The following is a 21,404-nucleotide window of genomic DNA, read 5'->3' on the forward strand; positions in this document are numbered from 1 at the left end:
GGACCCCGCCATTATAACCGTCGGTTGTCTAATGTACTGACTACCACTAGCATATTTACTACATATATTTCTCTCTCTCACTCTCGCGCACACACACTCACACACAATCAGAATGCACCCCACAACAGTTATTTCCCATTTTACTACTAGGTGAACAGAGACATCATGTGAAGGCAACTCTACCCAACTGTTTCTGTCTCCGTTGGAAATTGAACCCCGTGTGTGTGTACTCACCTAGTTGTACTCACCTAGTTGTGCTTGCGGGGGTTGAGCTCTGGCTCTTTGGTCCCGCCTCTCAACCGTCAATCAACAGGTATACGGGTTCCTGAGCCTACTGGGCTCTATCTATCATATCATATGTGTGTGTGTGTGTGTACTCACCTAATTGTACTCACCTAATTGTGCTTGCGGGGGTTGAGCTCTGGCTCTTTGGTCCCGCCTCTCAACCGTCAATCAACTGGTGTACAGATTCCTGAGCCTATTGGGCTCTATCATATCTACATTTGAAACTGTGAATGGAGTCAGCCTCCACCACATCACTTCCTAATGCATTCCATTTGCTAACTACTCTGACACTGAAAAAGTTCTTTCTAACGTCTCTGTGGCTCATTTGGGTACTCAGCTTCCACCTGTGTCCCCTTGTTCGCGTCCCACCAGTGTTGAAAAGTTCATCCTTGTTTACCCGGTCGATTCCCCTGAGGATTTTGTAGGTTGTGATCATGTCCCCCCTTACTCTTCTGTCTTCCAGTGTCGTGAGGTGCATTTCCCGCAGCCTTTCCTCATAACTCATGCCTCTTAGTTCTGGGACTAGTCTAGTAGCATACCTTTGGACTTTTTCCAGCTTCGTCTTGTGCTTGACAAGGTACGGGCTCCATGCTGGGGCCGCATACTCCAGGATTGGTCTTACATATGTGGTGTACAAGATTCTGAATGATTCCTTACACAGGTTCCTGAACGCCGTTCTGATGTTTGCCAGCCTCGCATATGCCGCAGACGTTATTCTCTTTATGTGGGCTTCAGGAGACAGGTTTGGTGTGATATCAACTCCTAGATCTTTCTCTCTGTCTGTTTCATTAAGTACTTCATCTCCTATTCTGTATCCTGTGCCTGGCCTCCTGTTTCCACTGCCTAGTTTCATTACTTTGCATTTACTCGGGTTGAACTTCAACAGCCATTTGTTGGACCATTCACTCAGTCTATCCAGGTCATCTTGTAGCCTCCTACTATCATCCTCTGTTTCAATCCTCCTCATAATTTTTGCATCGTCGGCAAACATTGAGAGGAACGAATCTATACCCTCTGGGAGATCATTTACATATACCAGAAACAGTATAGGTCCAAGGACTGACCCCTGCGGGACTCCACTTGTGACGTCTCGCCAATCTGAGACCTCACCCCTCACACAGACTCGTTGTCTCCTGTTGCTTAGGTATTCCTCTATCCACCGGAGTACCTTCCCTCTCACTCCAGCCTGCATCTCCAACTTTCGCACTAGCCTCTTGTGTGGCACTGTATCAAAGGCTTTCTGACAATCCAAAAATATGCAGTCTGCCCACCCTTCTCTTTCTTGCCTTATTTTTGTTGCCTGGTCGTAGAATTCAAGTAACCCTGTGAGGCAGGACCTGCCATCCCATGAACCCATCCCTGTGTGTGTGTGTGTGTGTGTGTGTGTGTGTGTGTGTGTGTGTGTGTGTGTGTGTGTGTGTGTGTGTGTGTGTGTGTGTGTGTGTGTGTGTTCTCACCTAGTTGTGCTTACAGGAATTTCAGCTCGTGGATCTCTCCTTTCAACCTTCTATCGAATGGTGTACAGACCCACGAATCTATTGGGCTCTATCACGAATCTATTGGGCTCTATCATAGCTCCATCTGAAGCCTTGGATAAAGGCTATCTTCATTACGTCGCTTCTAAGCACATTCCATTTATTCATTACTCTTACACTGAGGAGCTTTGTCTAGTATCTTTATGGCATATTCTGGTACTTAGTTTCCATTTGTATTCCTGATACCATACACGCTACGTGGCTTCTCATTGTCGGTACTATTTCCTTCTGTATTTTGGATGTGGTGAGCATGTGTCCTCTGGTTCTTCTCGCTTCCAAGGTTGTTTATTCTTTTACTTTTTTGTCATAATTCACACCACTGAACTTTTAATGGTCATATTAATACTACTTCTACCATCACCACTACTACTAGAAGTAGATCTACTTCTAACACAACTACTAGTTCCACAATCTTAATGCTACATCTACTAATACAGCTACAGATATTAGATGTTTATCTACCACTACTGCAACACCACCTACTAGAACATCCACTAATAATAACAGCATCAACAGTTCTCCTAATTATAGACGAATGGAGAATGTTCATCAAAAAGAACAAGATGAACAAAGTCTTCGCTGCAGGAGGGTTACAAGGCGTTCACCGCGCTGCGTTCTGTACTCTCTTATTTTTGTATGTATATTTACAAGAGATGTTATATTCTTATACAGTATGCATAGCGTTTCGGGCAGGTCCTTAATCCTATGTTCCCCGGAATACGACCCGCCAAATCGTTTAACAACCAGGCGCCAATTTTACTGTTGGGTCAACAGAAGCTACAGTTAAGGATTTGCACCTAGTAAATCCTCCCCGGCCAGGATACGAACCCAGGACAAAGCGCTCGCGAAACGCCAGGCGAGCGTCTTACCACAACGCCACGAGGGACTGCTATTAAGGCCTCTTGGAACATATGAAAGCTCTAATTAATCTCTAATCCATTAATCCATCACAGCGTACAATAAATCCCAGACAGAGGTCAATAAATCCCTCACAGCGTACAGTATATAAACATCACCCCCCCCCCACCACCCCCGCCATAGTGACCCGCGCAGACCGATGCTCACTCGTTTCCCCACTTTTCGCGGGAAAAAATGTAAACAAAACAACAGGAGGACCGAAAAACGTATAAAAATGAACACGAGCGTAACCCTAACAAGAGCAACGGCGACCGCGCGACGTTTTATAAAAGAATCCCAGATAAAAGTAAATGAAAAAATACACGGAAATAGAGAAGGGGAAAATACTGTAACTGAAAAAGAGAGAGAGAGAGAGAGAGAGAGAGAGAGAGAGAGAGAGAGGGGGGGGGGGCATACTGCTGAAAACTCACTGCTACCAAAGAGGACATCTGCAGAATACTTGTCGAACCAAAAAGGATTTTAAAAGGCAGAAAACACATGTTTTAAGCCCAAATCTTAGATCAAAAAAATACCCAGCTTCTGAAAATACTCACTTTTCACTTGGATGTGGAAAGCAAACTTGCTTTCCACATCGAAGCTCTGGAGGAGGCTTTGTGGCTTAGCACAGCAGATCCACCCACCACTATCGTACCAGCCACGAGGCCAGCCACCATACACAGCTGCCTTCACAAACAACAACGCAGACATGACAAGTCAATTCATTAGCTTAATGCCTGCCAACATCAGGGGGGCCACATTACCAATGGTGGCGTTCACACACACACAGTTTCGTGGACACTCATTGTCTTAATGTAGTTGCTGTGCAAGAAACATTTCTAGCCGACAGGACTCCTAAGAACTTTGCTAAGATTGCCGGTTATACCTCATGGATGCGCCGAGACGGGCAGGGTCAAGGTAAGGGAGTTGCTGTTTGCTTCAGTAGCTCTGTACACGCCCAACCTCTTAATGTTGGTCATCCCTCCTCATCTTGAAATTATGTTCTACATAAATTGGCATAAATCCTCGAACTTCAACACTTTTATGTGCAATGTACAATCCTCAAGGGTAGGGTGCTTTCCCCGTTAACTTCCTGATAGACAACCCTGCTAATGACTCCCTGCTAATGGAGCACAACTGTCAGCACATGTGTTATAATTGTGGTGACCTCAATCGCCATCTTATACAGAGAGATTCTGATGAGCTCTTAGTAGTTTTCAGTCTCGATATATATATATATATATATATATATATATATATATATATATATATATATATATATATATATATATATATATATATATATATATATATATGTGTGTGTGTGTGTATATCACGAAAATAAACACGTGATTAAGAATGTGACAATGTCAGACCACGGAGGAAAAATGAAACAGGAAATTTCCTTAAGTACTTTCGTATATTAAATACATCTTCAGAAGGTCACCTTCTGAAGATGTATTTAATATACGAAAGTACTTAAGGAAATTTCCTGTTTCATTTTTCCTCCGTGGTCTGACATTGTCATATATATATATATATATATATATATATATATATATATATATATATATATATATATATATATATATATATATATATATATATATATATATAATATCCGGCTCGTAACCGGGATCCTGTCGTAACTGACCTTCCTGGAAGCATAGTTCCCTGCAGACCTCTGGCATATGTTGGTTCATGAGACCACCAGGCTGTCTTTACTACACTGGCCATCCCGACACATCTAGGTGGATGTATTCGAACAACCTGGCCTTGGGACAGGGGAAACTGGCCAGCCATCAACTCATATATAGCAGCAACTGATTGGAATGCCTTGTTCCAGGGGGTCGTGAACAGCCAAGCAAACGCCTTCTCCAGTCGTGTACTGGACCTCCAGCGCCTCTTGCTAATGGGCCTGTGATTGGTCCAACCTGTGTGTCACTCGCTAATGGGCCTGTAATTGCATAATGGGTCTCATTTGTGCGTTATTCGTCGCCAGTGATGCTTCCCATTGGTTGTATTAATGGGTCCCGCTCATTCGCGTCTAGACCATTTAGAGCTTGACACTACCGGAACCCTTTTGTCTCCCGTCCTGTTGTCTGAGGCCTCAGTCCAGCTCTGTCCCATTGTGTATGATCTGAGAGTGAGAGAGGGAGGGATAGAGAGAGTGAGTGAGAGAGGGATACAGAGAGAGGGATATAAAGAGAGAGGGAGACTGAGAGAAACAGAGAAGACACACAATCAGATAAAGGGGAAAATATACTTAGGAAGGAGTTAATGATCGAAGGAAGACGAAGCAAGAAACACAACCAGAGCGCCAGCGACGACACAAAAACCTTGAGAGAACCACATCGACGGCCGCAAAATCAACACGGTCCTACACAGGCTTCCACTCCCACACGACCAGCTCCTCCTGCAGGACTCCCTCCCTGGAACCTCACCCACCACCACGGGAGCGCCAGTCCCCCTCATCCTACACCTTCCTGCCCACCTCTGCACCACCTCCTTCGGCAGGTGCTCCGAGAGAACCCTCTCCTCCCTCCCACACCAGAAGGATAATCTCATAAGTGTCTGTCATCACGCGTGAAACGCAAAGGGGGAAGAGTTCGAGCCTCGTTACTGACTGAACAAAAGGCCCAATAAATAATCCAAGGACCGAAAGAGCTGGTCCAAAACCCAGACATCACCATACAGTAAACATCGTAAGAACGCTGGTGCAGAACATACGAATTGACCAGTAGCAGTTGTAGCAATGTGATGATGGAGAAACCCTAATGAGAGCTGAAGTGAGGACTGTGAAAGCCTCCTGGACTAGGAGGAAGAGTATTAGGCCGAGGAGGGGAGAGAGACGTGTAGCTGATCCCTCTCAAAGTTCCTGCAGGCCGGGTTAATTAGGTTTTCTCCGGCAAAGAGGATCAGGTAGACGCCCCCCCCCACCTCCTGAAGGGGGATTTGTTATCAAAGTGTAGATTCAGTAACGGGAGAGGATCAGCTTGATACTAATTGTAGGACAGCACGGACGTCTCCAAGACGTTCTTTACTAATAAGGTCAAGCTTGTGGTTCATCTTGGAGAACTAAAGATAAGCTTGCCATGCATTTCTTTTCATATATTGAATTATACGAACACACACACACACACGCACACACACACACACGCGCGCACACACACACACACACACACACACACACACACACACACACACACACACACACACACACACACACACACACACACGCGCGCGCAACCTAAGTAAGGAGGCTTTTAAGGCACTTTACTCTGCCTACGTGAGGCCAGTTTTAGCATGCCGCCCCATCATGGAGTCCCCATCTGAAGAAACACATAAGGAAACTGGAAAAGGTTCAGAAGTTTGCAACGAGACTCGTCCGAGCGTTACGAGGGATGGGGTATGAATAGCGCCTGAAGGAACTGAGCCTTACGACACTAGAAAAAAAGAAGGGATAGGGGGGGATATAATAGAAACGTATAAGATCCTCACAGGGATTGACAGAGTGGAAATAGACGAAATGTTCACACGGAATAGTAACAGAACGAGGGGACATGGGTGGAAGCTGGAAACTCAGATGAGTCACAGAGATGTTAGGAAGTTTTCTTTTAGCGTGAGAGTAGTGGAAAAATGGAATGCACTTGGGGAGCAGGTTATGGAAGCAAATTCTATTCATAGTTTTAAAACTAGATATGATAGAGAAATAGGACCGGAGTCATTGCTGTAAACAACCAATGGCTCGAAAGGCGGAATCCAAGAGTCAATGCTCGATCCTGCAGACACAAATATGTGAGTACACAACACACACACACACACACACACACACACACACACACACACACAACACACACACACACAACACACACACACACACACACACACACACACACACACACACACACACACACACACACACACACACACACACACACACACACACACACGCACACACGTCTCTAAACAGACCCGGTTAAAACACCACAACATTCTGCCTTCACACGACGGAGTTTAGGACTCATTAATGTTGGTGTTTGTGTGGGATCCTCCCCCCCCCCCTCCCCCTGCTCTGTTTTACGTGACCATCTTTACCACTCATCTTTGGTCTCTTAAGAGTTTTGCCGGTTTCCCTTTCATCTCTCTCTCTCTCTCTCTCTCTCTCTCTCTCTCTCTCTCTCTCTCTCTCTCTCTCTCTCTCTCTCTCTCTCTCTCTCTCTCTCTCTCTCTCGCGTGCGTGCGTGTGTGTGTGTGTGTATTTTTCTCTGCTCTCTTTCTGCCCTGCCTTTTTCCTTGATCAAATTCGTTTGTTCTCCACTTTCTCTGTGCATGTTGTATCTCCCTCCCTCGCTATATATTTTTCCTTCCCCCCCCCTCTCTCTTCCTTTGTCTCTCTCTCTCTCTCTTTCTCACTCCCTATCGCCTTTTCTCTCCTCTCCCTCCCTAACTCCCTCTCTCCCAAACCTTTTGTCATTCCCTCCCTCCGGCCCCACCCGCACGGGGGCGGAGGCCCCACCCGCACGGGGGCGGAGGTCCCACCCGCACGGGGGCGGAGGCCCCACCCGCACGGGGGCGGAGGTCCCACCCGCACGGGGGCGGAGGCCCCACCCGCACGGGGGCGGAGGTCCCACCCGCACGGGGGCGGAGGCCCCACCCGCACGGGGGCGGAGGCCCCACCCGCACGGGGGCGGAGGCCCCACCCGCACGGGGGCGGAGGCCCCACCCGCACGGGGGCGGAGGTCCCTCAGGTTTAACCATAGCACAATGTAATCTACCGTTATCTTCGGCGTCTACCACGTCTACTTCCATGCCCTCCCCCCCCCCTCCCCCAAGTCTTGAGGACCCCTCTATTCATCTTACTGCCTCTTCTACCCATTCTACCTCCTTTCTCCGCTGCCACTTGCGACTCTTCTACCTCTTCAGATAATCTACGCTCTATCCTGACCACCACTTTCTCCAGTATACCTGTATTTCTTCAGCCTTTACCAAAAATTTACTTCGTCTCGTCTATCACAAAACACTTTAATTTCTCTGTTCCTTAGGTCCAAATCTTCCTTTGTTTCTCATCATTTTGCAAATATTCCTCAGTCTCTCTTTGCCTCTTCCAAACTCACCCAAATTTCTTCCAACTCCTTTCTAAATCTACGTCATGACATTTCTGCGCTCCTTAAAAAAAACGAGACTCTTTCTCATACCTCTTATTAGTCCAAATTTACCTCAAGGTAATACTTTACCTCTACTTCCTCAAAAGTCCATCTCAGTTGCTTACCTGTGTGCGGCAACTTTACCTACCTCAAGATAACCTTGCAGCGCTTCTCTCTTTCCTAAGACTACTTCGATAAGCCAAGGAAGTAGTCGAAGTAGCTCTTATTCTCATCACGACTTCGACATTTCCAAGTCTAACTCAAGTAAAAATCAAATATAACTGTACTTATTTATGCATCTAAGCCCTCCAGCATCCTCCACACCTGCCCTCCAGTATCCTCCACACCTGTTCTCACTCATCCTCCACACCAGCCCTCGCTCATCCTCCACACCTGTTCTCACTCATCCTCCACACCTGCCCTCGATCATCCTCCATACCTGCCCTCCCTCATCCTCCACACCTGCCCCTCCTCCCTAAGTCTTCCTCAGCTCCCTCGTCTTATTACTAGTGAAACTAGTCACTGGTGCCTCTGGTATTTTCACTCTCTTACGTATTTTCTTTCATGTTTCACTTATTTTTACATAGTTTCGTCCCTCAACTCTGTGTGATAAGTATCGTCCTCTCTCTCTCTCTCTCTCTCTCTCTCTCTCTCTCTCTCTCTCTCTCTCTCTCTCTCTCTCTCTCTCTCTCTCTCTCTCTCTCTCTCTCTCCTCCTCCCTCCTACCCTCTCCACGAGGGTATCATATGTAAGAATATTCTAAGCACAAAAGAATCGCAAGAACGTGATGATGATGTTCCCGAGAAGTCCACGGACACGAGTTCGATCCCCAATGTTCTGGCCTCAATACTTTGTGTTATTCTGCAACCAGTTAATCATATTGACCAATCGCAGCTTCGCCATTCCGTCGATAAGGATAACAGAGATGCACCTGTCTCGCAGTAGTCGGTATAACTCGAGTATTTCCATTCCAGGACGTGAGACGGGAAGAGGGGAAGAGAAAGAAAACGGGGCTTGGGTTTCCAGACACCAACAGGAAGCTCCAGGAAAGCTAGAGGCAGAGAGAGAGAGAGAGAGAGGCTGACTCACTCCGGTTCCTGACCTGGAAAAAAATCTTTTGGTATGAATCTTTTTGTGATTTTTCAGTCCTTTCAATTTTAATTTAATATGTAGTTAATTAGCAAATATGAGAGGAGGGGAGAGAGAGAGGGAGAGGGAGATGGAGAGAGAGAGGGAGAGGGAGATGGAGAGAGAGAGAGAGAGAGAGAGAGAGAGAAAGAGAGAGAGAGAGAGAGAGAGAGAGAGAGAGAGAGAGAGAGAGAGAGAGAGAGAGAGAGAGAGAGAGAGAGCGGTAAAAAAAAAAAAGCGTGTTGGCCCATTCCAGAGTAACTCAGAAGTTTCTCCGCTGAGATAATTTCGAGTCACGCTTAAAGAGTGAGAACACAAGTTACAATTAAGTCGCTGTGAGCAGGAGCCGTGTAAATACAAGAGTGGAAGAGAGAGAGAGAGAGAGAGAGAGAGAGAGAGAGAGAGAGAGAGAGAGAGAGAGAGAGAGAGAGAGAGAGAGAGAGAGAGAGAGAGAGAGAGAGAAGCAATTTGACGCTAGGCGACTATAATGACTCAAGCTTTGAGGATAGATCAGGCTAACTCATCATACAATCAGCATTACAATGAATTAAACCAAGGACCTGGAGAAGGCCTGGTCGAGGACCGGGCCGCGGCGGACGTTGAGCCCCGAAATCATCGCAAAGTAACCAGGCGGTTAAGTGTCATTAAGAGACAAGAACAGCATTTTAGATATGGACGAAGAAGGCGGAAACAAATTATGTAGATAACTTTAAGAAATTACGAATACTGAAAAATATCTTAACACCAGTACAACCAGTACCACCACTACCACCACTCATTACAACTACAACAACAACCACAACTACCACTACCCCCTCATCACCATTCCCGCTGTAATCACCACCATCGCTACAAGTTACAGCCGTTGCCTTCAGCTTAGGATAATGTTGGATACAGTTAACTCAAGAACAATATAATAACACAGAGAACAACAGAACACACAGACAAGGAGAACACATCACAAACAAACAAACACACACACACACTACCAATTTCCTCCTGACAGGTAAACCCATCAATTTGCTCTGTATGCAAATCTCTGTTAAGAAGATAAACTAGTTTGGCTTTCATATGCACATTGACACAACACCTCACAATACTATAATGGAAAATTGCAAATTCACTAGACCTATGCAAAAACAAATACAATTATTTGATGTTCATGAAAGGCAATATGACGCTGAAAAGCCAAACCGGTTCCAATTCCTAGCTCAAGGCTTTATTGAATATATTAATAATAATAATAATAATAATAATAATAAGAAGAAGAAGAAGAAGAAGAAGAAGAAGAAAAATTATAATCCTATTTATTTGTTAAATCATGTAAATTAGTGTGTTACAAGTGCTACTGTTACACCAATAATTATTCTAAAAATAAAAATAATCATTCTAATTAAGGTTCAAAATTCTCACCCACACACATTCTCGCTCCTGTTGAACATGTATATAACATGAGTGAACATGTGTATGAAATATTCCTGAGCGAACATTTCACCCGTTGAAAAGCAGAGGTGCAACAGGTACTCTGAGAGAGAACTCTATCAACATCAGAGGCCCGAGACTGTTCAACACGCTTCCGCTACACATAAGGGGAATAACTACCCGACCTAACACTGTTCAAAAGAGAACTTGATAAACTCCTCCAAAAGATTCCTGATCAACCAGACTGTTATTCATACGTCAGGCAGGCAGCCACGTCTAACTGTCTGGTTGACCAGCTCAACAATCAGGCGGCCTGGTCAGAGATCGGGCCGTTGGAACGGTGAACCCCGGAACCAACTCAAAGCAACCGTAAAGTACAGAATAACCGGAATGTTATCGTAGAGTAGCCGCTGTTCACATGAACACACCAGTGTGAACATTATGATAATATCCACATACTCCGAAGATACTCAAATATATTAGGAATTTATTTGTTATATTTACTCTTTGCATGTACTCACCTAGTTATGCTTGCGAAGGTTGAGCTGCGGCTCTTTGGTCCCACCTTTCAACTGTCAATCAACTGGTGTACAGGTTGCTGAGCCTATTGGGGGTCTATCATATCTACATTTGAATGAATGATTGGTCTGACGTATGTGGTATACAAGATTCTGAATAATTTCTCACACAACTTTCTAAAGGCAGTTCTCACGTTGACCAACCTAGTATACACCGCTGATGATATTCTTTTGATGTGGAATTGCGGAAACAGGTTTGGTGTGATATTAACCCCTAGATATCTCTCTCTCTATTTGACTCTTGCAGGATTTCACCTCCCAGGTGGTACCTTGTGTTCAGCCTCCTGCTCCCTTCACCTAATGTCATTACTTTACACTTTAGTTAAACTTTAGTAGCCAATTTCTTGACCATTCCTCCAGGTCGTCTTGTAGTATCTATCTTCATCTATCCTTCTGATAATTTTAACATCAGCATACATTAAGAAAAATGAATCTATACCCTCTGGAAGATCGTTCACATATATCAGAAACAGATAGGTCCAAGTACAGAGCCCTGTGGGACTCCACTGGTCCAGGTCTCCTCCACAGAGTAACTTGCTGTTTTCTGTTACTTAGATACTCCCTTATCCACTGGAGCACCTTACCTGTTACTCCTGCCTGTTTCTCCAACTTGTGTACCAGCCTCTTATGAAGTGCTATATCAAAGGCTTTCTGAAAGTCTAAGAAAATGCAGTCTGCACACCCTTAGGTTTCTTGCCTAATTTTTATCGTTTGGTCACAGAATACGAATATACCTGTAAGACACGATTTACCATTCCTGAACCAATGCTGGTGATGATACAATGCTAATTCTCTCCAGATGTTAAACCAGCTTTTTCTTCACGGTCTTCTCCATAACCTTGCATGGTAAACAAGTTAGGGAACCGGCCTGTAGCTCAGTGCCTCTTGCCTGTCACCCTTCATGCAGGTCGGCGTTCAATCCCCGACCGTCCAAGTGGTTGGGCACCATTCCTCCCCCCCCCCGCGTCCTATCCCAAATCCTTATCCTGACCCCTTCCAAGTGGTATATAGTCGTAATGGTTTGGTGCTTTATCTTGATAGTTCCCTTCCGTTCCCTTGCCCGTCACCCTTTCAGTATAATGTGACTACAATAGCTGTCTTCAAACTTTCCGGCAGGTTTCCTGTCTCTAGTGACCTGTTATACACCACAGGAGGGTCCCGGTAGTACAGTCGGATTCGTTCTCGACGCACAATCGAGAATCCCGGGCGAAACGGAAATGGTTGTGCACAATTTCCTTTCACCTAATGCACCAGTTCGCGTAACAGTAAGTAGTTACTCAGGCGTTAGTCAGCTTGTTATGGGGTTGTATGCTGGGCGGGGGTCAGTAATTTGACCTTGGGGGGGGGAGGGAAGGAAGGAAGGAAGGAAGGAAGGAAGGAAGGAAGGAAGGAAGGAATTATCAAGGGAAAGCGCCAAGCCATTACGACTATATAGCACTGGGAAGGGGTCAGGATAAGGATTTGGGATGGGACGGGGGAAGGAATGGTGCCCCAACCACTGGGGGGGGGGGGGAGACCTCGATATAAATTTATATGTGTATGAATACACTCTGGCTTCCTGTCCCCCGACACAAATACAATTATAGAGAACAGTACACTAAGTGCGTCTGCACCGTCTTTTAGTATCCATAGTATCCTCTTTTAGTATCTATAGTATCCATCTATCCTTTAGTATCGAGGTTGTGTCAGGGCCCAACAGCCTTCGTCACATCCAGCTCCAACAAATGCGTTTGGATCTCATATCTGATAAATACAAATTTGTTTTTGGTTGCTTGGTTTACCGTCTCCTCTCTCAGTACAGGGACGTCTCCTTGCATGTATATGTATTGTGTTGCAACATATACACAGGTATATGTATTGTGTTGCAACATATACAGATGTATATGTATTGTGTTGCAACATATATAGAGGTATATGTATTGTGTTGCAACATATACAGATGTATATGTATTGTGTTGCAACATATACAGATGTATATGTATTGTGTTGCAACATATATAGAGGTATATGTATTGTGTTGCAACATATACACAGGTATATGTATTGTGTTGCAACATATACAGATGTATATGTATTGTGTTGCAACATATACAGAGGTATATGTATTGTGTTGCAACATATACAGATGTATATGTATTGTGTTGCAACATATATAGAGGTATATGTATTGTGTTGCAACATATACAGATGTATATGTATTGTGTTGCAACATATATAGAGGTATATGTATTGTGTTGCAACATATACACAGGTATATATATTGTGTTGCAACATATACACAGGTATATGTATTGTGTTGCAACATATACAGATGTATATGTATTGTGTTGCAACATATATAGAGGTATATGTATTGTGTTGCAATATGTGCAGAGGTATATGTATTGTGTTGCAAATACGTGGACGGTATACACACGCTGCCTTCTCTTATTCTCTTACGCCCTGTCACTCCCTCGCTGTCGGTCTCTCCTGTTTTTATTATCAGGCATTATTATTATTCACTGTAATCACACGAGTCTACGATCTGTGATCATTCTCTCTCTCTCTCTCTCTCTCTCTCTCTCTCTCTCTCTCTCTCTCTCTCTCTCTCTCTCTCTCTCTCTCTCTCTCTCTCTCTCTCTCTCTTCTCTTCTTTCATACTCTCAAACCCTCTCTCATGCTCTTTTTTTTAACAAGGAACAGGGTTCAGTAGAAATGTAAAGATATTCGTCAATTAAATACAAGCAGAGAGGTGGTGTCTGTGTTAATTAGAGGCGCCATATTGAATTCAAGTGTACATTTGATCTAAAATCGATGGCCACACATTCCACGAGTCCGTCACGGGCAAGGAAAACATTCCAGCAGATGTATATCTGAGCCAGCAGGTGCCGATAACGCTGTAGGTCAGGAGCAGAGTGCCTCGCTGGTTGTGGCCGGCATCGTTACACGTCCAAAGGGACGCAAGTCGTCCGCAGGGGGGGCCCAGAGACGTCCACAGGGTCGCCCCATACGTCAATAAGCACCCCTCCACCCCAGACGTCGACAAGAATGTACACCTCCACAAAACGACGTCGACAAGAATGTACACCTCCACAAAACGACGTCGACAAGAATGTACACCTCCACAAAACGACGTCGACAAGAATGTACACCTCCACAAAACGACGTCGACAAGAATGTACACCTCCACCCCAGACGTCGACAAGAATGTACACCTCCACAAAACGACGTCGACAAGAATGTACACCTCCACAAAACGACGTCGACAAGAATGTACACCTCCACAAAACGACGTCGACAAGAATGTACACCTCCACAAAGCGACGTCGACAAGAATGTACACCTCCACAAAACGACGTCGACAAGAATGTACACCTCCACAAAACGACGTCGACAAGAATGTACACCTCCACAAAACGACGTCGACAAGAATGTACACCTCCACAAAACGACGTCGACAAGAATGTACACCTCCACAAAACGACGTCGACAAGAATGTACACCTCCACAAAACGACGTCGACAAGAATGTACACCTCCACAAAACGACGTCGACAAGAATGTACACCTCCACAAAATGACGTCGATTCACTGACGACCTGAAGGAGGAGAGGAAGTGTCTTCTGACGAGTCTCCTGGGCCTTTTATCCCCGTCGTAAGAAGGCGGGAAGAGGTTCCTATTGGACATTGTCGAGGTCCTTTTATACGTTTTCCTCGCTTGAGCGGTGGGCGCCCAGAGCCTTCGAAATAATCTCTGCCCCGTCCCCTTCGTCTGAAGTATCAGGGAGGGATCTTAAGGCACCTTCTACGCTTCACCACCTTGGAAGACCTGATCCGACATCCCTCACAGTTTGAGCGATGATGAGAGATCCTTAAGGGACGTCCGAATACCGTCTTCCTTTCCTAAAAGTGAAGGATGGAAGGTCTTTTACACAGGTTTACAGGAGATCAAGTCAATTCATTTCTGATTACCTTTTATTGTGATTGGTGAGGAAAATTCCTTGAGAAACCTATCGCGTCGCTTATAACTTTCAAATTGATCGATAATTTTTAGAGAAGTTTTAATGTTCTGATGAGAGAACAGCGTGTTCTCCCGTCGTCAGTGATGAACAGGGGGGTGGGGGGTGTTAATGAACCCGTCTGAGTACTTCGTACCGACAGGAGAACAATGCAAGGGTACAATGAGTGTGAGGCAGATGAAGATGCGGAGGACAAGAGCCTCAAGGAAGAAAAATGGGGTAACGAGATGCACGTGTAGAAAGAGGAGTGGTGGAGAAGAATGGGTGTGGTGGTGGTGTTGGTGGTGTGGTAGTGGTGGTGGTGGTGGTGGTTGAGAGTGTGGTGGTGGTGGTGGTGGAGAGTGTGGTGGTGGTGGTGGAGAGTGGTGGTGGTGGTGGAGGTGGAGTGTGGTGGTGGTGGAGTGTGGTGGTGGTGGTGGAGTGTGGTGTTGGTGTTGGTGTGTGGCGCTGGTGGTGGAGAGAGGTGGTGGAGAAGGCGCCGACGCATACCAAGTCTGACAGTTGGATCCCGTCTTGTGAATTCACGCCGTCTTCACGCGGACTCGAGGCTTTAAAGGGGGACAGTCACAACATGTGAACATTTCTAGGATCAACCAGACTGCCGTCAGCTGACGCTGCTGACAAATACTTATGTCAGACCACATCTTCTCTCTTCTTACGGGGTATTCATGCCCGTGCCACCTCTTGAGTGGCTTAATCTTCATCAATCCATCAATCTCGCTCTTCCATCTCACATCCCACCTCTAATTCTCTCACTGAAGAAGTCCTTAACAAAGTATATATTATTATTCATCATATATTTCAGATGTTGCGTGATGACTTAAATAATTTACAATGTTCATTTATATATATATATATATATATATATATATATATATATATATATATATATATATATATATATATATATATATATACAAGTATTCGTCATTGAAAACAAACATCAGAATCAAAAGACATACACATTGTAAATTATTTAAGTCATCGCGCAACATCTGAAGTATATGATGAATAATAATATATACTTTGTTAAGGACTTCTTCAGTGAGAGAATTAGAGGTGGGATGTGAGATATTTAACGAATGGTTAATTTCAGACAATTAAAAAAATATACATATCTAATATTTATTCTGAAAACGTCGCACACTTACTAAATTGGTCCGTATTTTACAAAACTTCCATCAAAACCAAGAAAGGAACTTTTTTGGTTATCTTGAAATCTGCAAAGTTATATCTGCACGAATCCTTAATGGAAAAAGTTCAGGTGTAGCAACAGTCAGGAGAATCCAAGTGCTTTCAGAACTCGTAATGCTCTGGACACCTGATCAGACCAGGCGGGGAGAGGGAATTCTCAGAGACCAATTCCAATTTAGCAACGCGTCTTGTAAGAGGTTATGCGGGCACCAGTAAGCGTGTCGGGACGGCCAAACTCCTCGTGAGAGAGGGAGAGAGTTATGATTAGTTTTACGGCACGGGATCTGAAAATTTGCTTCGATCCGTTCTCTCCTCCCCCCTGATGGCCGTGATGATTAGGATTTGTTTTGTGAGCAAACTTTAGATAAGCAGCACTTAGTAAGTTGAAGATTAAATGAACAAATCCACAAGGGCCGTGACGAGGATTCGAACCTGCGTCCGGGAGCATCCCAGACACTGCCTTAATCGACTGAGCTACGACAGGGTTTTGTTCATTTGATGCATCACGTTAGTGTGATCTCTGTGTGTGTTGAACATTAATTTCTACTTGAGTTAGGAAGGCATGACCTCGGGTTAATGGGTTACTGGTGGTGTTGCCAGGTTAGGTAATTACCAGGAACAAGTGCTAAGCTACTACGACTATATAGCGCCTGGAAGGACTATGAGAATAAGGATTTAGGATAGGACGAAGGAAAGGAAGGGGGGGGGTGACTAACCACATAGACGGTCGGGGGATTGAACACAAACCTGCAAGAAGCGAGACCGTCGCTCAGAACCACTGGAAAGGCAGAGCAGTGTGACAACCTCTTCAGTCTACCTCAACAGACCAAGCCGTCCTCTCAAGTAATACATCTTATTTTGTACGTTATTGCCCCCCCCCCCCCCCAACGTACAAATTCCAGAGTACTCAGAAAAATATCGGCTCACAAATATCCACGTTTTCTACGCATGGGTAGAGTAAGGTAGGTCAGGGTAGGTTAAGTTACGGAAGGTTAGGGGGTAGGGTAGGTTAGGTTAGGTGGGTTAGGTGGGTTGTCGGGGTAGTGCGTGTCTGCTGGAGCGTCTCCCCCCCACACCCCCCTCGTCTCCTCCCACACAGGTACAGAGAAAGACAATAGGTTTATGTCTTTCATTTTCCCCTCGGCCGCAGCTAAATTTATAGACAAAGTTTCTTCCGTGGCTCGACCGACTTAAAAGAAACCCAAACCGATGCAACTCCGGGGGTTTACAGTGCCAGTTTACCGCTAACTTAATAATAACTAACCAACGTTAGTTTCGCAATAGATATTTATGTACCGTAACCGCTCTCAACACTGACGTAACACCACGAGCATATACAGACAGACAGACACTGACAGAGACACAGACAGAAAAGGTAACCCATTCAGCAAGTAGCAAGGAAATATTATCTTCAACATTTCCCTTGTTAGATACCAAAACACCTAAATTAACTTTAGTTGGAAAGTTATTGGACGTTTACCGTATGTATATATATATATATATATATATATATATATATATATATATATATATATATATATATATATATATATATATATTCATTTAGAGGAAATTGGAGCAAGCGAGGGGCTCCAATGTGACAGGTGGTGGAGGAGGAGTTTTTAGGGGGGAAGACTTTTTGTGCGTCAAAAACAGTGTAGAATTTGCAGGAATTGTGCGTGACGCGCGAATGTGGCCGAGTGCACTCTCGCTCACTCCCTCTCTTTCACTCAGGCACTATATTTATGCATACTAAATAGTCTACTATCTGCATTCACATATCCCTCCTTCAGTTCACTCAACACTCATAAATCCCTCCCAAGTCTGAACTCAGGCATGCCTCCACCCACCCACTCTTGAAATCCCACTTTCCTCCACCCACCTACTTTTGAAATCCCACTTTCCTCCACCCACCTACTCTTGAAATCCCACTTTCCTCCACCCACCTACTCTTGAAATCCCACTTTCCTCCACCCACCTACTCTTGAAACCCCACTTTCCTCCACCCACCTACCTACTACGCCCCCACACGGCCCCGCCCACTATAGTGTCCTGAAAAGGCTTAACTAAAAACTGGCCAACCATCTGTATATTTCATTTATTCAGAAGAGGCTTCTCTACGACACTCCCCTACCCCGTTTCTCTCTCTCTCGCACCCCCTTATCCCACCCTCTCTTTCCTATTTCTATCCCATCTCGCAACACCAGGAATTACACAGCATTAGTGCAAAAGGAAGCGTACTGTTCCTTACTTCTATTTCTTTATCCTTAATACTCTCTCTCTCTCTCTCTCTCTCTCTCTCTCTCTCTCTCTCTCTCTCTCTCTCTCTCTCTCTCTCTCTCTCTCTCTCTCTGTCCCAGCATCACCCCTCACTCTTGGCAATCGAGTATAGCCATAAAAAAACAATTGAAAGATCTAATCAAAGGTGCATTGGTTCTGCACTTCTTGCCTGGATCTGTGGGCGTGGTGCCTCGCCTAATGTTTACTGGACTTTCTCCTCGCATTACGCCAGAAAGAGAGAGTTTCAGCACCTTAAATAAACTTCTTCTTTATAGGTGTTTCTCGGGAGGCACTTTCAACAAGAAAGTTTAATACTAGAGTATACATTGCCAAACTGGTTAAATTCGGCGTCCTGGGTTGCGTTTTGCGTCTTGGGTGAAGTTGGTTGATTTTGGCGTTTTGTGTAGTGCTGGAGTCTGTTCTGTTGGTTCTCATTCGAATGGTCCCGAGTTTGATCCTTGTGCAGGGCGAGACGTTTGAGCACACCTGATGCTTCTGTTCACCTAATAGCAAGGTACGGTAGCTAGGCCAGTTGGGTGACCCACGACAATGGGGAACCCTCAGCCTATTTTATGTTCTTTTGTTATCTTGTTCTCTTTTTAATGCTGTTTTATACTATTTTATGGTATTGAATGATGTTTTCCTAAGACACTCACTCTTCAGTCACGTTGATCTGCGTTGAGTTGTTTATAACTTCTTGAGGTTACATTAAATTGTGATCAGGAGATTGATGTTGGTAAGGACCTTAGGGACTCATGATGGTCATCTGTAGGAAGAATAATTTTCTGTTCGCTTACCAACCTGACCTCAGCTGCCAGACCGGTCAAAAACATACTTAAATTCATCTATTGATTAGTGTATAACAAGCATTCTCCAGGATGTGACACAATGTATGGTGTATAATCCTTAATAATGTCTCTTCAACAGATGCTCTCTCTGTGTGTCTATTTCGTTATTTTGTACACCGGTGGGTACAGGAGCAGACGACTTCTGCTCCTGTTAGTGGAATGAGAATTACCCTACTAATTGTTACAGACATGCCTTTCTCTCTCTCTCTCTCTCTCTCTCTCTCTCTCTCTCTCTCTCTCTCTCTCTCTCTCTCTCTCTCTCTCTCTCTCTCTTCCTCACTCTCTCTAGCAGTCGACGTGCAGACGAGCATTTATCACGTCACAAAAGCCCGCTATGACCAGCAGTCACCAAGGGAAAGCGTCGCACCACAAACAAATGCAAAAATAATGTGTAAAGGTTGGTCCGTCCACAACACATCACGCTGGGATACCATAAAGCTCAAACTCCTGTAGTAAGGCTGGAACCTTCCGAGAGGGTCAGTGTCGGCCCACATGGCCAGGTGAGCCAAGCAAGGCTTCGAGTGCACACATTGGCTTGGCCTTTACGATGTCTTGGGCTCATCTTCGGCAACATCTCCGTTGTTTATGGTGCCCACCTGAACGATGAGGGAGAGGAGGCGAAGATGTCGTCCACAGGCAATGGTTTCCACTCGAGCGGCGGCCTCGTTACTCCACAAGGGCTTGAGGGGGGGCTCCAGATTTGATTGCCACTCTTGTCATTGCACCGTCGTCAAGTGCTCTCTTCAGGAGTTGGTCTTATGTAGGATGAGGTATATTCCTGCGTCGCCCACTCCTTCAGGCAGCGTGTAGGTGCTGGTTGGCTCAGAAGGACGAAAATGTGGGGGAAAAATCATGATACGACTCCTGGGAATCTGCTGTTAATGCCGGGCACTAGAAGTATAGTGTGTTGTTATCTTGAGGTATAGACACTCAAACGCCAGTCATGTGTGTGCCAGAGGTGGCGGCATTACGCTCTGTGTACCTCCTCCTTCACCACCACATCATTCCATAAACTTGTGAAAATAGGAAATGCAGCATGCAATCTTTTCCGGGATACTTATGTCTACATTTAAAACGTTTCCTTCGTGTTTTGGAATGTTTTAAGGAGGAAGGGCCGGAGGGGGAGACAGGTGGATTATACCCCCAATAACTCCACGTAAAAATAACGAAGCAAGTTTATCGTATGCAATCTCAATTTGAATTTATCCGCATAGTAAAATTGCAGATTCTCTCTCTTTCATTGGCACTTGTCTTCGTGAAAGTGCAGTGTTGTCGTAAGAGCCGAGGGCCGGGCTGTGAACAAGAGGGTCTCTGTATTTACAGCTACACGCTATGGACTACAAAATCTGCATGTTGAACTGTCGGCATTGTGAGGAGCAGGTCATGCCTCACCCTCCTCCACTCTCACACACTCCTCCAACTGTTGCTGTTGCCGCTGCTGTTGCTATGCCTATTGTTGCTGCTGTAGCTATACTGCTCCACCTACTACTACTACTACTGCTAATGCTACTGCTACTACTCTTACTGGCTTGAGAGCCTAGTCCTCCCTGCTTCAGCACCCACTACTGCTTACCTTGTTTCCTCTTGGCTCTTGATTATTATCCTTATTTTTCTCCCAAATTCTCGCCGTACCTGAAAAATACAAGTGGTGTATTAAGAGAATGTTATTTAACTGCGATAATGGCGGTCTCTCTCTCTCTCTCTCTCTCTCTCTCTCTCTGTCTCTCTCTCTCTCTCTCTTTCGCTCTACCCAACCACTTGGGCTGGACGGTAGAGCGACGATCTCGCTTCATTCAGGTCGGCGTTCAATTTTTATCCTGATCCCTTCCAAATGCTCTACTGTATAGACGTAATGGCTTGACACATTCTCCTGATAGTTCTTTTCCCTCTCTCCCTCTCCGTCTCTCCCCTTCTCCCCTCTCCGTCTCTCCCCTTCTCCCCTCTCCGTCTCTCCCCTTCTCCCCTCTCCGTCTCTCCCCTTCTCCCCTCTCCGTCTCTCCCCTTCTCCCCTCTCCGTCTCTCCCCTTCTCCCCTCTCCGTCTCTCCCCTTCTCCCCTCTCCGTCTCTCCCCTTCTCCCCTCTCCGTCTCTCAGAAC

At 45.2% G+C, this 21,404-nt stretch overlaps 2 protein-coding genes across 2 annotated transcripts in view; both read right to left on the bottom strand.

The window, feature by feature from the left end:
• LOC123759432 (putative neural-cadherin 2) overlaps positions 1–21,404 on the bottom strand; it is a gene marked incomplete in the record, with an annotated part of 421,093 nt that overhangs the window by 376,965 nt on the left and 22,724 nt on the right. The window contains 1 exon segment of the mRNA XM_069335240.1: positions 20,882–20,940.
• Positions 7,188–7,526, bottom strand: LOC138370524 (proline-rich protein HaeIII subfamily 1-like). The gene has a single exon (XM_069334906.1). It carries the CDS (start codon positions 7,524–7,526, stop codon positions 7,188–7,190), a length of 339 nt encoding a protein of 112 aa, XP_069191007.1.

This window comes from Procambarus clarkii, chromosome 32 (genome assembly GCF_040958095.1).
Source record: "Procambarus clarkii isolate CNS0578487 chromosome 32, FALCON_Pclarkii_2.0, whole genome shotgun sequence".
NCBI lineage: Eukaryota > Metazoa > Arthropoda > Malacostraca > Decapoda > Cambaridae > Procambarus > Procambarus clarkii.

Bases quoted from the DNA above. Each gene is read 5' to 3' on its own strand.
- LOC138370524 (XM_069334906.1), bottom strand. From the start codon at position 7,526: ATGGAAGTAGACGTGGTAGACGCCGAAGATAACGGTAGATTACATTGT.